This window comes from Papio anubis, chromosome 6, assembly GCF_008728515.1.
Source record: "Papio anubis isolate 15944 chromosome 6, Panubis1.0, whole genome shotgun sequence".
In the NCBI taxonomy this organism is placed as follows: domain Eukaryota; kingdom Metazoa; phylum Chordata; class Mammalia; order Primates; family Cercopithecidae; genus Papio; species Papio anubis.
The window spans coordinates 108,021,012-108,039,498 of record NC_044981.1 but is presented as its reverse complement, the minus strand read 5'-3'; the positions used below and the strand labels follow the sequence as shown (position 1 = coordinate 108,039,498).

The following is an 18,487-nucleotide window of genomic DNA, read 5'->3' as shown; positions in this document are numbered from 1 at the left end:
TCACTGCTTCATCAGTGCACCATTTCTCTAACACTCAGTGATCTGAATATCTCACTTCAAAGTAAAAGAGCAATTAGAGCCATTTAAAATGTCTGAATAACGAGTGTGATATTGTTATTGTCCAGTGTTCAATTTCATAAAGAAGCAGGAACAGACTCCTGAAAAATATCCAGAGAAAGAAATGAACTATCTTTTCCACTTCCACAGAGCTCTTCAAGCATTACATAACTTTCTTTTGAATTGGCATATTATGCATCCCCTAAAAGAAAACTCTATACTGGAATCCCAAGGAAAGCATTATTCTTATTCTTCATTTGAATTACTTTTTAGGCCAAATACAGTAAAGGAAGTTGCATTGATGATTGTGCTTAAATATATCAATTGTGGCAAGGCAGGGAGCAGTAAGAAATGTTTTAACTGTGAAGTCTTTGATAGAACATGTATCATTCATTTTTCCCCACTAATCCTCAACAGACTCCTATTATCTTCAAATAATAACAAGAGAGGCTGCCTGCCATTAATTTAATCACTGTAATTTCCTAAGAAATAAAGACTGATGTCTATTGAAAATTATTCCAATTATGTCTTTGAACATGAGTTCAAAACTGGTAAAATTACCACTTTCAACAATATATTAACCTCCTAATTGTTATTAGTTATTCTCACAATCCTCTCAGAGCAAAGAATGACACTGGGGCCCTATTTTTTTATTCAACTTTGAGACACAATTATTTTTAAAACTTTGCTCAAGTTCAACCCACTTCAGGTGTAATCTAACTCTTTAAAATACATCCTAAGAAGCAATTTCTCCGCTTAAAAACCGAAACTGGGCTGAATCCTTTTTATTGTATCATGTAAAATCAAACTACGTAACCACTTGAAAATAAGTAGAAGTAGATAAAAGTAAAGAAATCTCACAAAAACACCAATGATAAAAGTACTGGAGGCTGGATGCAGTAGGTTATGCCTGTAATCCCAGCACTTTGGGAGGTCAAGGCTGGGGGATTGTTTGACCTCAGTGAGACAGCCAAGTATAAAGGGGTTCCCCGAGAACCCTCGACTGGCCTTTGCACAGGGAGGCGTGGGCACTGGGGTGGAGCCACGGAATTTCACACCATTTGCAGAGGGGAGGATTCTGGGGTAGTAACTGGGAATTCAATCTGTGAGGCAGGAAGCCTACCAGCAGAACTCTCACTTTGCTGAGAGTCCCTGTTTCCCTTTTTATTTCCTTTTTGCCCAATAAACCCTGCCCTTCTCACCCTTCAAAGTGCCTGCGAGCCTAATCTTTCATGGTTGTGTGACAAGAACTCAGCTCTTAGCTGAACTAAAGAGAAAGTCCTTCACCACCAGGAGTTCAAGATCACCCTGGGCAACAGAGTGAGATCCCACCTCTTTTGAAAAATAAAATATAAAAATTATTTTTTAAAGAAAGTACTTGGCTGGGCATGGTGACTCACGCCTGTAATCCCAGCACTTTGGGAAGCCGAGGCAGGCAGATCATGAGGTCAGGAGATCGAGACCAGCCTGGCTAACATGGTGAAACCCTGTCTCTACTAAAAATACAAAAAATTGGCTGGGTGTGGTGGCGGGCACCTGTAGTTCCAGCTACTCGGGAGGCTGAGGCAGGAGAATGGTGTGAACTTGGGAGGTGGAGATTGCAGTGAGCTGAGATTGCACCACTGCACTCCAGCCTGGGAGACAGAGTGAGACTCCACCTCAAAAAAAAAAAAAAAAAAAAAAGAAAGTACTAATAGCCAACATTTGTTAAGCTCTGATTATTTAATTTGTACAGTCATGTGCTAGATGCTGCTCATGCATTAAATATTTCATTTTCACAGCAACCCTGTGAAGGTGGTGCTGTTTTTACAAATGAAGACCACTGCCCTGGCATCTGCCACTCTGGCTGCTGTTGACTGCTCTGTTGGCAGATGCCACTCCATTGCTCATGGGTGGTGGCTGTGCTGCCCCCAACCCCTTCTGGACACCCCCATCTCACCACAGCCACCCACCAACACACACACAGCTCCTTCTGCTCATTATTTTGACGAGGACTTTCCATAGTGGCACACACTTTGCTGTGGGCATTGTTGGCACACACTTTGCTGTGGGCATTGCTCGGGGAACAGAGAGCACAGGGGTTCTAGGTCAGCAATGCCTGCACAAGGATCTGCTGCCTCTTCCCACACTGCTAGACTTCTTGGCTTATCTTGGTTTTTGCCAGCAGCCCCATGGCTCTCCCTCCAGTCCAGCCTTTTGTGAATCTCAGTCCATCGGCTAAGTCTGTACATGTCTAAACCAAAACTGCAGAGAAGTTTAGCCTGTCTTCCCCAGAGCTTTGGGACTCTTGCAATACTCCTGGTCATGCCTGTGTCCTGAACTGTCTGGAGCTCTCTGACAGCCAGGAGGTGGCTGCCTGTCACACACATGTGCACACATACACACACACACACACACATACTCTTAGCAGTTGGTTGGTCGCCACCTAATGTAGCAGGTCATGGTAGCACACTGTCTTCCCTGACTATCGGGGGAACCCATCCCCAATATTTTAACGTAGGTTCTTTCTATTTTGGGAGTAGGTCACCACATGCTTCAAGGGGCAAATGGCAGAGCAAAGATCACATGCTTCTGAGGAAACAGGGCAAGGGCAAAATCAGAAACTCCTGATAAGGGTCTGTGTTCAGCAGTGCACGTATTGTCTTGATAAACATCTTAACAGAAAACGGGGTTCAAGAGCAGAGAACCAGTCTGACCAAAAATTTACCAGGCTAGAGTTTCCCAATCCTAGTAAGCCTGAGGGTACAGCAGGAGATCAGGGCATATCTCAGTGCTTATCTCAACCACATAGGACAGACATCCCCAGAGCAGCCATTTATAGACCTCCCCCAGGAATGCAATTCTCTTCCCAGAGTATTAATATCAATATTCCTTGCTAGGAAAAGAAATTAGCAATATCTTTCCTACTTGCACATCCATTTATAGGCTCTCTGCAAGAAGAAAAATATGGCTCTTTTTGCCTGACCCTACAGGCAGTCAGACCTTATGGTTGTCTTCCCTTGTTCTCTAAAATCGCTGTTATTCTGTTCTTTTTCAAGGTGCACTGATTTCATATTGTTCAAACACACGTTTTACAATCAATTTGTACAGTTAACACAATCATTACAGTGGTCCTGAGGTGACGTACATCCTCAGCTTACAAAGATAACAGGATTGAGAGATTAAAATAAAGACAGGTGTAAGAAATTATGAAAGTATTATTTGGGAACGGATAAATGTCCATGAAATCTTCACAATTTATGTTCCTCTGCTGCGGCTCCAGCCAGTCCCTCCGTTTGGGGTCCTTGACTTCCCACAACACCTGATACTGTTCAAAATATTAGTCCCAAATTATTAGCTCTACGAAGGACCTGACAGCTACTACTCTCAAACATCTCAGTGTTCTGAGTCTAAATATGCTGTGGACTCTGCGCATACATTTCATGAGGATAAAGGAAGCACAGGGAGATAGGGAAGAAAGGGAGAAAGACAGAAATGAAGGAAAAGGAGCCCTTTGGGGCAAGCAGGTTCCAAGGTGTGCTCTTGTCGGGTTTTGACCACCCAGAGGGCACCAAGAGGACAGGAACACCAGAGGCAGGGGAAGAGCTGCTATAAGAAGAGGATGTAAAGAAGACAAGGGAGTGTGAAACACAAAAGTCACTTCTCAGATCCACCGTTGCCTTCTCTGCTTCTCCCAGAGGCCAGTACCACATCTTTTCACCTGTTTATCCCACCCTCAACGCCACCGCACACCCTAGAAACTACCAGGCTAGAGATTCATTTGTGGCAACTACCAACACCCAGGCAAAACTCTGTCTGTGTCTCTCCTTGACCAAAATGTATACCCATCTCAAAAAAAAAAAAAAAAGAATATCATCCTCAATGGCTTTGGATAAAAACAGCGAAAGAACATTAAAGTGAGAAAGACTGACAGGGCCCCAGCCACAGTGGAAGTCAGGAGGATTGGATGCAGAAGGGTTGGATGCAGATGCTGAACGTGTGATATACAATGACACTGATCTCTCTGCTTCCCTACTGGTCCAAAGTCATTACATTTCTTTTTTTCTTTTCTTTTCTCTCTCTCTCTTTTTTTTTTTTTTTTTTTGAGACAGAGTCTCGGTCTGTCACCCAGGCTGGAGTGCAGTGACTGGATCTCAGCTCACTGCAAGCTCTGCCTCCTGGGTTTATGCCATTCTCCTGCCTCAGCCTCCCGAGTAGCTGGGACTACAGGCGCCCGCCACCTCGCCCGGCTAGTTTTTTGTATTTTTTAGTAGAGACAAGGTTTCACCATGTTAGCCAGGATGGTCTCGATCTCTTGACCTCGTGATCCGCCCGTCTCGGCCTCCCAAAGTGCTGGGATTACAGGCTTGAGCCACCGTGCCTGGCCTATTTTTTTTTTTTTAATAAGGTCTCACTCTGTCACCCAGCCTGGCATGATCATGGCTCGCTACAGTCGCAACCTTCCAGGGCTCAGGAGATCCTCCTGCCTCAGCCTCCTGAGTAGCTGGGACTACAGACACACACCACCCCACCTAGCTAATGTTTGCATCTTTTGTAGAGATGGGGTTTCACCATGTTGCCTAGACTGGTCTTGCACTCCTGGGCTCATGCAGTCCACCCACCTCAGCCTCCCAAAGTGCTGGGATTACAGATGTGAGCCACCGTGCCCAGCCGAAAGTCATTACTGTTCTAGGTGTTTGGTCCTTCTGGCGTGTAAGCAGGTTCCTGACTCAGCAGCCCTACCATGAGCATATTTTAAATCCCAGGTTGACGTGCAGGTCTGGCAATGCTATTGGGCAGCTTACATTCAGGGCTCACGGTCGCCATGTCCTCACTCTGATTTTGGCTCTGCCAATAACTACAGCATCTATTCCACTTTTTAGAAAACTATGTTGTTTTGACATTTATAAATACATATTTGCATTGTTGTAGGCTTAAAAATGCAAACAAAGAAGTTAATAGAGGAAAACAAAAATCACCATCATCCCCAGGTCCACAGGCACCCACTGTGAACTCATTGTGTGTTTTCTGTCCACTTTCTTCTTTTCATTTTGAAAATTTGTAACATAACAAGGGTCATTCTGTACATACAGTTTTGTGTCTGCAAGGCCTAGTCTTAGAACTCTGCATGGACGGGGATGACAGCTAATATTTTGGCTGCTTGAGAAGTCACATTTAGATCCTTTCATCACAGTAGAGGCCCTGACATTCCACTAACTTTATCAGGCATGGATGAGATTTTGGACAGCACTCTAATGAGCCACAGTGCTCTGAAGAGCCTTCTTTTCTTATCTCGGCTGTTGAGCGTGAGGTGCCGGGGTGCAGAATAACGTGAAAGTCCACATGAACATTTTCAATGTTTGAAAACCAGCATATAACGCACAGAAGCGCTTCTAAGAACAAGGTCAGGAACACTTTTGAGGTTTAATGGGTAGGGTTATCCAAAATATTTTATTTCATCGTTTAGCATTTCTACGTTCTTTTAAATAAAAGCTACATAAATAGCAGAATGCAAAGATTGTTTCAACTAAAAATTCACTGTTAGTTATTTAAAAAAATGTCAGATTCAGGATCTTCTGGCTCGATTTCAGAGAACTATAAAAACTTTTTCTAAGAAAACATTTTGAGAACACGTTACAAAATATATTGTAATAAGCTTTCAAATACACACCACTTTGATTTAACAATTTCCCAAGTGGTCTCCAAAATATCTTTGCAGAGTTGGTTCCTAGAAAACCTCTTAATCATAATTTAAACTAAATTTAAGTCAGCAGTTTCACTTTGACTTTGCAAACATTTCATGAGTTATTATAGTCAATTATATAATCTCAAATCAAGAGGGCACTGTTATTTGTTCACTGAAAAAACAGGCTGTGCCCTGCTAATTCAACTGAAAAATGACTCAAACCCAAAGAAAGCAAAGAAAATGGAGAGCAATCCTCCTTTAAAGAGAGAAGAATGGTTAAGAGTCTCTTCTTTCAACAGAGAATGAGTAACTCTTATACAGGTTACCAACATTATGGGCTGGGTGCGGTGGCTCACACCTGTAATCCTAGCACTTTGGGAGGTTGAGGCGGATGGATCAACTGAGGTCGGGAGTTTGAGACCAGCCTGACCAACACGGTGAAACCCTGTCTCTACTAAAATACAAAATTAGCCAGGCATGGTGGCGCATGCCTGTAATCCCAACTATTTGGGAAGCTGAGGCAGAAGAATTGCTTGAATCCAGGAGGCGGAGGTTGCAGTGAGCTGAGAGAGCCCCATTGCACTCCAGCCTGGGCAACAAGAGTGAAACTCTATCTCAAAAAATAAAATAAAATAAAGATTACCAATATTAGCATTGTGCTCATGCATACAAACATAATCTAAGGAAGAAGGATGCCAATGTTCCTCTTTATCCCAGGTTGTCAACCCAAAGAGTTTAGGAAATACTGCTATTTCTTTCACAAATCAGTTGTGAATCATTCATGCCTTAAAATCCTGTTGTCAGTGGTTAGCATCCTAAAGCCCCTCTCAGTCCTCCCATGAGTGCTTTATTTATTTATTTATTTATTTATTTATTTATTTATTTTTGAGACGGAGTCTCGCTCTGTCGTCCAGGCTGGAGTGCAGTGGCACGATCGCGGCTCACTGCAAGCTCCACCTCCTGGGTTCACGCCATTCCCCTGCCTCAGCCTCCCTAGTAGCTAGGACTACAGGCACCCGCCACCACACCCAGCTAATTTTTTGTATTTTTAGTAGAGACAGGGGTTCACTGTGTTAGCCAAGATGGTCTCGATCTCCTGACCTCGTGATCCGCCCGCCTCGGCCTCCCAAAGTGCTGGGATTACAGGCGTGAGCCACCGCACCTGGCCCCATGAGTGCTTTATTAAGCTGGGATAAAGCTATTCCATGCCCAGTAATAAGCAAGGCTCTGTGTAGGTGGGAGAAGAGACCAGGGGACGATTGCTGAGAGCCTAGGGGAAGTGGGTGGGTCCACACTTAGCAGTTTCACTTGGGCTGCAGGGCATACTTTCATTCAAAGAAAGGGGTCTATCATGGAATCAATCCAAATGTCCACCAATAACAGACTGGATAAAGAAAATGTGGCACAGATATATCATGGAACACTATGCAGTCATAAAAAGGAATGCGATCATGTCCTCTGCAGGGACATGGATGAAGCTGGAAACCATTATCCTCAGCAAACACTGCATGCTCTCACTTACAAGTGGGAGCTGAACAATGAGAACACATGGACACATGAAGGCGCACAACACACACTGACTGGGGCTTCTAGGGAAGATGGGAGTAGTGAAAACATCGGGAAAAACAGCTAATGTGTGCTGGGCTTAATACCTAGCTGATGGGCTGATAGGTGCAGCAAACCACCATGGCACACATTTACCTATGTAACAAACCTGCACATCCTGCACATGTATCCTGGAACTTAAAATGACATAAAATAAAAACTTAAGATGGATTGATGGATGGATAAAAGGACGGATAAGCAATAAAGCAAATACCTTAAAATGTGTAAAAAAGAAAATAAAAAAGAAAGTAGTCTATGACTTTTAAAAAAAACTTGGAAAACTGGGAATTTATCCTCTTCAATTTTGCAAAAATTTAGCAATTCTGTGCCCAAATTATGTATAAAATTGATCAGCTGGCATATTATTTTAAAAATGAAACCCCAAAGTGAATGAAGACTTCACCTCCCCACTCATTTTCCAAGCCCCAGGCATGGAGGAAGCATTTCTCCCATGACTGGGAACGGTGTTTTGTCTTCCCTCCCAAAAGGAAAGAACAATTACTTTACATCTTCAATAAAGCTGAAATGCAGGCAGACCTCTTTGTGGGTAAAGTCCAAAGCAGATGCAATTTTAGGTTAAACATAGAGTATTATTACTTATTCTGATTCTTCAACTGAGCCTCTGAAAATATTTGCTTTCTATTTGTTTAAATGTAGGTATTGAGAGACGTGGCTTCTTTTTTTCTTTCTTTCTTAAACAAATGATCAGATGCGGTGGCTCATGCCTGTAATCCCAACATTACGGGAAGCCGAGGCAGAAGGATCACTTCAGGCCAGGAGTTCCAGAACTGCCTGGGCAACATATGAAGATGCACATCTCTACAGAAAAATGAAAAATTAGCCGGGCATGGTAGCATGCACTGTAGTACTTAGCTACTTGACAGGCTGAGGTGGGAAGATCCCTTGAGTATGGGAGTTTAAGGATGCACTGAACTATGATGACGACAGTGCACTCCAGCCTGGGTGACACAGTAAGACTCTGTGTCTAAAAACAAACAAACAAAAAAACACTAACAACATCAATAACAAAAAAAAAAAGCAAAGTAGATTATTCCTCCTCACCCCAAAAAAACATAAAGTCCAACACATAAACATCATATTCCACATGGGCTTTGAAGAAGCAGACATTTTATGCCCCTTAGCAAATTACTCTTGGATAAAATTGACAGCACTCTACTGTCTTAGGTAAGTAAATAAAGATTCTTATATTTGAAAACAATAGTTCTTATGGTTATGAACTAGGAGTGGCTTTAATGGAAAAGTTGCCCTGTTACTTGATCACTGAGAAAGAAGAGCTACAGCAGACCAGCTGTTCTAAACCCAAAGTAATTACTTTTGTTACACTTAGCTCCACATTTAAGTGGCTTATAATCAATAAACCTATAAAATAAATTAACTCGGCCACTTACTAAAGCATATTTTGCAGTCAATTATGTTGGCACATACACCAAAAAGTTATATTAATTACACTTAAAATATTACATATAGGCTGTATTTAAATTTTACAGTTGAAATTTACATGTAGTTATACCTGTTTAGATTTTCCAGGTTAAAACCATTGTTGTCATAGTCTCTGGTCTTCATGTGTGTCCCTGATCCCTCACATTATAGTTTGGACTCAGCTGGGATACGAGGAAGGAATGATGAGGGAAGGGACCAGCATTCTTACGTGGGTCTTCATTTCCTGGGGCCATGCACTGGTAGGATCTAGAGATTTGTGATGTTCCCAAACGGGCATGAGACTCTTGGGCACAAGGGTTGAGGCTATCTGGTCCAGGCACCCCTTAAACCTTGAAATATTAGCATGGTGTTTTGTTAAATGTGTCTGTGGGTATACCGTTCTCCAAGCTACGAAAGCACTTGTTTAATCTACAGCATAGAACAGGCTGCATTCCTACTTAATGCTGGGAACACTTAAATCCAACTGGCTGATTCCCAATCCATGTCAAAGGCTCAGTTACAATAAACAGCATTTATATAATATTCTTAAAGGCACATCTATTACTCTGTATCCCAGAGTTATTTATTGAGTCCTGGGACTTCGGGAGACCATGATCGCTGAAATTGTGGGCATAATTTAATGTGATATGTGCATTTACAGCTTTCATCATAGTCTCAAATTGGACCAGGACATATAAAAAGTAGGAATCACGAATCTACATTTTAAGATGAAGTATCTCAAAGGAGGTAGTACTAACAAGTAAAAATAAATAATACCTCATACTCTCAAAAGGTTAAAAAAATTATACTAAGTATTTTTAAATCTACTCCTATATTAAGCTGGGCCAGCACAAATGTGTGTCATTGATTTCCACTAAGAAATTATAAGAGATAGTTCAATGAAACAGAAAGTTGTTTTGTGTTGTTTTGCTTTGAGAGGGAGTCTCGATCTGTCACCCAGACTGCAGTAACTGCAACCTCCCCCTACCCGCCCCTGTTCAAGTGATTCTCGTGTCTCAGCCTCCCAAGTACCTGGCATTACAGGCGCGTGCCACCACACCTGGGTAATTTTGGTATGTTTAGTAGAGATGGGGTTTTGCCGTGTTGGCCAGGCTGGTTTCAAACTCCTGACCTCAAGTGAACCGCCCACCTCGACCTCCCAAAGTGTTGGGATTACAGGTGTGAGCCACTGCGCCCGGCCAAAACTTCTATTTCTTAAGTTTGCATTTGCAACATCTGAAAAGGCATTCAACAGCTTTATGAAACTTTGGGTCAACATTTCTATCACTGAGAGAGAAAAAACAGATTATTCAGCATATAAAATGTCTATTAAGAAGCAGTACATCTGATTCAATCATTTGAAGACTCATTTTATACGGTGCAAATTATCCAAGTCCCTTCCTTTTATTTATTCTTCCTTGTATGTCAGGCTTCTTTTGTATTTTTATCGGACACTTTGACACTTTTAGCACAATTGGAATAGGACAAAAATAAGGAAGTAAAACAAAAGGTTGTCAACACAATTACTTAGTACACATTTAAATATCCTTTTTAGTTACAGTTATGAGAGGGCCTGGTACAAGGAATGTGTGTGTTTGCATGGATGTTTTGGGGGCGAGGGAGATAGTGTACATGTGGTGAGACCACCCCAAGAAGGACATGGGTAAAGGCCTTTGTCCCTAGTTTCCAAGACTGGATGGCCTAAGATGAGGAGAGGGAGTATGAACCCACTGGGGGCCAGGTGAGGTGCCTCACACCTGTAATCCCAGCACTTTCGGAGGCCGAGGTAGGAGGATCACTTGATGCCAGGAGTTTGAGACCAGCCTGGGCAACATAGTGAGACCCTCATCTCTAAAAAAATTAAAAATTAGTCAGACATGGCAGCATATGCCTGCAGTCTTAGTTACTCAGGAGGCTGAGGTGGGAAGATTGCTTGAGCCCAGGAATTCAAGCCTGCACTGAGCTACAATCAAACCACCACACTCCAGCCAGGGTGACAGTGCGAGCTTCTGTCTCAAAACAAGACAAAACAAAACAAAAAACAAAAAACCCAATTGGGAGATTTCCTCTAACTACCATTACTCCCCACTGCAGTGACAGTGGGAGTGGGGAGTGAGGACATTAACTGGGTAAATTCATAGGAATTATGTCATTTAATCCTCACAAACACCGTGGGTCCTAAATTGGACAATATTCACTTTATAGATGAAAAAGCTGAGACTTGGAGCATATGTTAGTTTCCTCAAAGTCCCACAGCTATTAGGAGGCACGGTTGATCCCTGGGATGGTGAAGTTTTCCTCTCTCTTCTTCAGACCAACAGGGGTATCTTATCCCTGGGTCATCTGCCCCAATTCCAGTGAAAGCTATGATTGGAAATTAAAGTTCATAGTTGAATGATACTACACCAGATTATCTAAGATCCTCTGAGTATGCATGGCTTTGCATAACTAAAAATTTTCCGAGATGGCCGAGTTCCTATTCATTTAGGCAATGACACATTTTCATGTTACTTACTTTGAATAAGTGAATGTCCTACAAATGTACTAGATATCTCCTGCCTACCCAGAAAAGTAGCCTGAAATTAGTTTAATTTTATACTGATGACTCTGGGTCGACGGTGAAAACCCCACTTTCTTCCATGGATGTGTTACAAGGGCAATCCCACCCATTGAGGGTCTCTCACCATAATCTGAATTAACACTAAGATCTTTGCATTCTTCCAACTGCTTTTCCAGTTTTCTTGTTTTTTCTTTTGTCTTAATTATTTCCTGTCAGACATCACTTCTATTTTCAGTAATACTGATGGAGAGTTTCTTTTATCCTCCTCTAGATTAGAAAATCGAAGAAGAATTAATAAATAGATTCTAATTGAGGGCTTGGAGGCATTTGGAATGGAATAAACAGAGTGGTGCCTGAGACTCACCGTTTGTCGGTTTTGACATCTACTTGAGCACTCATGGAGTTTTGCTGATTTTCTGATTCCTTGTGTGCTGGATGTGTGAGCTTATAGATAGACAACTTCCAAATAAATGAGATTCAACTATACTTCATTTTCTGTGGAAATCATCCAGAGAGTTCTCAATGCTCACATCTGTAGATCTATATACCAATGCAAAGAAATGTTTATTTTAGTCTTTATATGACAGCTACCTTCTGTTATTGACTTAAATCTCCTGAATCCAGTAACAGAAACATTTATAGACCTTGACTCCACAAACCACCAGGTTCTGCTGTCAGAAATCTCTGAGTCATGCTCACTTTCAGAGGCAGCAAAACCAAATTTGCCCACTTCCTCTTTCTTGTGTGCTTTATTTGTCTCATTTAGTTGTAACCACATGATATGGTGGGAGGAGTCTGGACACGTATGGAAATCCTGCTTCTGCCTTCCCACTAGCTGTAGGACTTTGGATAAACTATTATTCTTTCCAAGTCCCAGCTTTTTCTTTTCTTTTTTTTTAGTCGGCGGGGAGGGGGTCTTGCTGTGTCTCCCAGGATGGAGTGCAGTGGCATGAGCTCAGCTCACTGTAGCCTCAACATCCCAGGCTCGACTGATCCTCTCGCCTCAGCCTCCCGAGTAGCTGGAACTATAGGCATATGCCACCACGCCTGGCTAATTTTTATATTTTTTTGTGGAGACAGGGTTTCACCATGTTATCCAGGCTGGTCTTGAACTCCTGATCTTGAGCGATCCACCAGCCTCGGCCTCCCAAAGTGCTGGGATTATAGGCGTGGACCACTATGTCCAGCCCAAGTCTCAGATTTTTCATCTGAAAAGTGACTATAACTTAGGACCCAGGGTGCTTGTATGGATTAAGTGACATAATTTTCATGAATTTACCCAGTTGTCATCAGGCACTTAAGTAGATGCTTAATAATTACTTATTTCCTATCCTTTCCCACCTTCCTTTATTTTGTTTATTGACTCTGCAACACCCACATACATGGATCACAATAACTAGTTATCATCTTTAGTGAGGCAATGTTGACCAGCAATTCAACAGCTTTAGTAAATCTTCCTAAGTTCCCATCAAATTTTGAATGCAACTATGTGATAGCACTTTCCTTTCTTTTTTTTTTTTTTTTTTTTGACACAGTGTCGCTCTGTCACCTAGGCTGCAGTGCAATAGCACGATCTCAGCTCACTGCAACCTCCGCCTCCCGGATTCAAGCTATTCTCTTGCCTCAGCTTCCTGAATAGCGGAGATTACAGGTGCGTACCACCACGCCCAGCTAATTTTTATATTTTTAGAAGAGACAGGGTTTCACTATGTTGGCCAGGCTGGTCTCAAACTCCAGCCTGACCTTGTGATCCGCCTGCCTCGGCCTCCCAAAGTGCTGGGATTACAGGCGTGAGCCACTGTGCCCGGCCTATGATAGCACTTTTCGCCTTGTCGTTTGATTACTAGTGTACATATCCGTCAGCTCTCAGAACATGAGGGAGTTGTTTTCTGCAAAACCTCTCCAATTTTAATTATATAATATAGGAAGTGGAAGACAAGAATGACTCATTCGCCCTTCTTTTCTATCATTTGTTTTGAAGAGAACGAAACACAAAAAGAACATGATTCTCATACATTCTTCTGCAGCAACTATTGCCCTACTCTAAAATGTACTCCTGGCCAGGCACAGTGGTTCATGCCTCTAATTCCAGCACTTTGAGAGGCCAAGGCAGGAGGATCGCTTGAGCCCAGAAGTTTGAGACTAGCCTGGGCAACAAAGTGAGACCCCCTCTCTGCAAAAAATTAAAAAATTAACGAGGCATGTTGGTGCACCTGTGGCCCTAATTACATGTGAGGCTGAGTCAGGATGATTGCTTGAGCCCAGGAGGTCAGGGCTTCGGTGAGCCATGATTGTGCCACTGCACTCCAGCCTGAGCAACAGAGCAAGATGTTGTCTCAAATAAAAAAGTAAAATAAAATGCACTCCTTAACCAGGCAAGGTGTCATCTATCTGTGGTCCCAGCTACTCAGGAGGCTGAGGCAAGAGGATCTGGGCCCAGGAGTTCAAGAGCAGCCAGGTGCAACATAAGGAGATCCCACTTTTGTAAAAAAAATTAAAATTTAGCCTGGTGTGGTGGGGCACACCTGTAGTCCCAGCTACTTGGAAGACCGAGGTGGAAGGATCACTTAAGCCCAGAAGTTTGAGGCTGCAGTGAGCCACGATTTTGCCACTGCACTCCATTCTGGGTGACAGAGCAAGACCCTGTCCCAAAAAACATTTTTTAATTAAAAAATAATAATAAACAAATAAAATACACTTAAAATACATCAATAAGCAGCTTTAGAACAGGGTAGAACAAAAGTCTGCTCTTCCTAAAAGAGTATCGTGTTCGTGCCAATTTTTTCAGACTTTACTTATGTTGAGAATACTTCCTGAAATCACTCTCGTTCTCAATTTCGTGTGATGCAATTTAATAGACAGATAAGCTTAGCATGAATTATTACAGGAAGGGTTGGCATCTCATTCATCTCTGTGTTCCCAACTCATAGCCCATTACCTAGGACACTAGTAAACATTTAATAAATGAATAAAAGAAGAAATCACCATTTATATATTCCGAATGAAGGTTTGCTTGTATGAGTCGGTTCTGGATCTGATATAGTAAGTATTTGGAGCAGAAGCCAGAGATCCTAAAAAGCAAGAGGATCTTGCTTTTTATGACCAATATGACCAAATCCACAGACAGTCAGTTACCTATTGAAGGCTCTCTGCTGACCTAATAACACCACACTCAGCTCATACTTGGGAAATTTCCCGCCTGTATCTCCAGTTTGGAAAAAGAAAAAAAAAAAATCGTCATCTGCATTTCTAGACCAAGTCAACCTGATTTTAAAGCATAAGAAAAGGCCAGGCATGGTGGCGCACACCTGTAATCCCAACACTTTGGGAGACCGAGGTGGGTGGATCACCTGAGGTCAGAAGTTTGAGACCACCCTGACCAACATGGAGAAACCCTGTCTCTACTAATATGAAAATTAGCTGGGTGTGGTGGTGGGCACCTGTAATCCCAGCTACTCGGGAGGCTGAGGCAGGTGAATCGCTTGAACCCAGGAGGCAGAGGTTACAGTGAGCTGAGATTGCACCATTGCACTCCAGCCTGGGTGACAAGAGCAAAACTCCGTCTCAAAAAAAAAGAAAGAAAGAAAAGAAAAGAAAAGAGAATACGTGAGAAGGCTGGTGCCTCCTTGCTGTTACTCGGCCCCCTCCATCTCAGAGTTTACCCAGTCAGGTGTCTGTCTTTGGACAAAAAAACAGCAGGAGGTCAATAGGCTGGTGCATGTCACCTGCTTTTCAGTGATTTGAACTCCCTTTCTCCTTTCCCTGCTGTTCCCACCCCATTAGTAATTCTACACACATTCCTCTCTGTGCATTTGTCTATTTCCACAGCAATCTTTCAGGCCCTCCTATGTTCATACTTCTGCCTGTATCTCTGTCTTCTGCCTCCTGCTGTACCTATCTATCCCACATACACAACCATACACAACCAGAACAATCTTTCACAAAAATCACATCTCACTGGTTTAAAAACAAAAATCACTAATAGTTCTCCATCCTGGGCTTTATTTTTCAACCACTGAAACTAACCCCAGTGTGATGGTTAATATTAAGTGTCAACTGGATTGGATTGAAGGATGCAAAGTATTGTTCCTGGGTGTGACTGTGAGGGAGATTAACTTTGAGTCAGTGGACTGGGAGAGGCAAACCCACCTTCAATACAGGTGGGCACCATCCAATCAGCTGCCAGTGCAACTGGAATAAAGCAGGCAGAAGAAGGTGGGAGAAACTGACTTGCTGAGGCTTCTGGCCTCCATCTTTCTCCCATGCTGGATGCTTCCAGCCCTCAAACATCAGCCTCCAAGTTCTTCAGCTTTTCGACCTTTGGACTTACACCAGTGGTTTATCAAGGGCTCCTGGGCCTTTGGCCACCTTCTAAAGGCTGCATTGTCGGTTTCCCTACTTTTGAGGTTTGGGGACTCTGACTGGCTTCCTTGCTCCTCAACTTGTAGATGGCCTATTGTGGGACTTCACCTTGTGATCGTGTGAGTCAATTCTCCTTAAAAAACTCCCTTTCATGTAGACATATATCCTATTAGCTCTGTCTTCTAGAGAACCCTAATACACCCAGCTTCCTTCTCCCTGCCTGCCCACCCCCGCCATCTAACTCTGGAAGTCACCCCACATCACTTACATTAACCTCACTAGTGCTTTGCTTCTCATAATTTACTAGCATTTCAGCAGAGCTATCAAGAACCCCCTACCTTGTCTTCTCACTCAAGCTTGCTTTCTTTAATTCTTTAAAAATATAAACTTTCAGAGACAGAATGACCTCGAGTTAAAGAGTCTAACAGTGCAGCACAATCTTTTCATTTTTTTTTTTAGTTTGAATTTTTTGCTGTATTTTGTTTTAACTTATTTTTATTGATTTATTTATTTTGTAGAGACAGGGTCTCTCTATGTTGCCCAGCTGGTCTCCAACTCCTGGGTCCAAGGCATCCTCCTGCCTCAGTCTCCCAAAGGGTTGAGATTACAGGCATGAGCCACTGTGCCTGGCCCATTAATAGTCAAGAAACTAAGACCCAGAGATGGCTCATGACACCATGCTGTCAGAAAGCTCTCAGGGTCAATGAACCCTAACTCTATGGGCCCCCTAGGAAAGAGCACACACAGCCAGGGCAGAGGACAGGGAGGATGGATACTGTGCAGTGCCTACCAGCAGCCAGGCTCTGTCCCAGTGCCTTCGCAGGTTTTTTGTGGTTCTCATGAGCCCAGTTTATGACTCCGAAACTCAAAAAGTTTAAGGAACTTGCTCAAAGTCAGACATCTAGTCAATGCCCAGACTCAGCTCTCAGACTGAATCTCACTTTTTTTGTATATCTTACTTCCCTCAACCTGCAGCTGCTATACCATTCACATTTGTATTCATGCCCCTCTGTGCAGGTTGCTGGGTGTGAGTGGTTATACTAGTTTGCTAGGAAGCCATCACAAAATACCACAGACTGGGTGGCTTCCACAACAGACATTCGTCCGCTCACAGTTCTGAGGCCAGAATCTGAGATCAAGGCTCCTGCGGGTTTGGTTTTAGGGCCCATACTAATGACCTCGTTTTAACTTAATTACTTTTCTAAAGGCTCTGTCTATCTCCAAATACAGTCGGATATGGTTTGACTCTGTGTCCCCACCCAAATCTCATCTTGTCGCTCCCATAATTCCCACGTTGTGGGAGGGACCCAGTGGGAGATGACTGAATCATGGAGACAGGTCTTTCCTGTGCTGTTCTCGTGATAGTGAACGCGTCTCATGAGATCTGGTGATTTTAAAAATGGGGGTTTCTCTGCACAAGCTCTCTCTTTGCCTGCCGCCATCCATGTAAGACATGACTTGCTCCTCCTTGCCTTCCGCCATGGTCATGAGGCTTCCCCAGCCATGTGTAACTGTGAGTTCTCCATTAAACCTCTTTCTTTTGTAAATTGCCCAGTCTCAGGTATGTTTTTATCAGCAGTATGAAAACGGACTAATACACAGTCACATTCTGATGTACTGGGGTTAGGACTCTAGCATATGAATGGCGGTGGGGGGTATGGAGAGATACAGTTTAAGCTTATAATGGTGGTCCAGAACTGTCTTCTACTTCTGTTCTCCTTAATCCCATACCCACCAAGTAGTCTCTTTCACCAAATTATGATAAAATTGCACAAATATTAGACAATTTATTTACATTCAGGCTTTTTTGCAAATCTGCATTTAATGTGAGAAGAATCTAGATGTACATTCACCGTCTTTATTGCTAACTATACCTTACTCTTTGCTTCAAACACTCATCAAAAACAAAGTGAGTAAAAATGAATGTGTACTCACAGCACTGAGTGCCTCCTCTGTGAGCTGGCACTTTCCATCTCTGCTTCCTCACACCCACCCACTGACAAATAGTCACAACCAGCAAGCAAACAGAAAACTTCCTAGGAGGCTCTCACCACTGAAAAGAAGAAAGGTAAGGGGTGACTTGAATGTTGTCCCTTTAAATAAAAATGGTTCTCCAGCCGTCTCAGGAATTTTCAGGGGGAGAGGGATATAAACAGACAGTAGTAAATAGTGGAAAAAAACTAGAACAGGGTGAAAAGGGGCCAAAAGATATGATTAATTTACTTGTGTCCTTTCTGTGATCTAAGCTGGAGTGCAGTGGCGCAATTATGGCTCACTGTAGCCTCAACCTCCTTGGCTCAAGCGATCCTCACACCCCAGCTTTCCAGGTAGCTGGGATTATAGGTGCATACCACCATGCCCTACTAATTTTTGTGTTTTTTTGTAGAGATGTTTTGTATTTTTTCGCCATGTTGACCAGGTTAGTCTCCAACTCCTGAGCTCAGGTGATCTACCCGTCTCAGCCTCCCAAACTACTGTGATTACAGGCATGAGCCACCACACCTGGCCCTTTCTGAAATATTTTAATGAGGGCTCCACACTTAAAATTATACCATCTAATTTGTCTTTTTACAAAACTTACCCAGAAGCCAACCTTCTTTCCCAAAGCAATAGAGGTTTAACAGAGAACATAGTATTCTTTACATTAATATCAGACATCTTGAGAATTGACATCATTCCTTCAGCAAAGCCTGTCTTTGCTGTTTAATTGAAATCAATGATATTGACTAATAAAACTAGCCATCAGTTTGTGTGGCTTTTAGGGGAGTTTAACCTGAAACTGGGATAAAATTAATCAA

At 42.7% G+C, this 18,487-nt stretch overlaps 1 protein-coding gene across 7 annotated transcripts in view; it reads right to left on the bottom strand.

The window, feature by feature from the left end:
- Nucleotides 1-18,487, bottom strand: part of IPCEF1 (interaction protein for cytohesin exchange factors 1) — a 206,431-nt gene that overhangs the window by 138,436 nt on the left and 49,508 nt on the right. For 3 of the 7 annotated variants that reach the window (XM_021937717.2, XM_021937715.2, XM_021937716.2), the window contains exon 2: nucleotides 11,692-11,867. The exons of the other annotated variants lie outside the window; for them this stretch is intronic. In XM_021937717.2, the coding sequence (XP_021793409.2) occupies nucleotides 11,692-11,710 (19 nt within the window). In that variant the 5' untranslated portion in view covers nucleotides 11,711-11,867. The remainder of the gene's footprint in view (nucleotides 1-11,691; nucleotides 11,868-18,487) is intronic. 7 annotated transcript variants of the gene reach the window in all.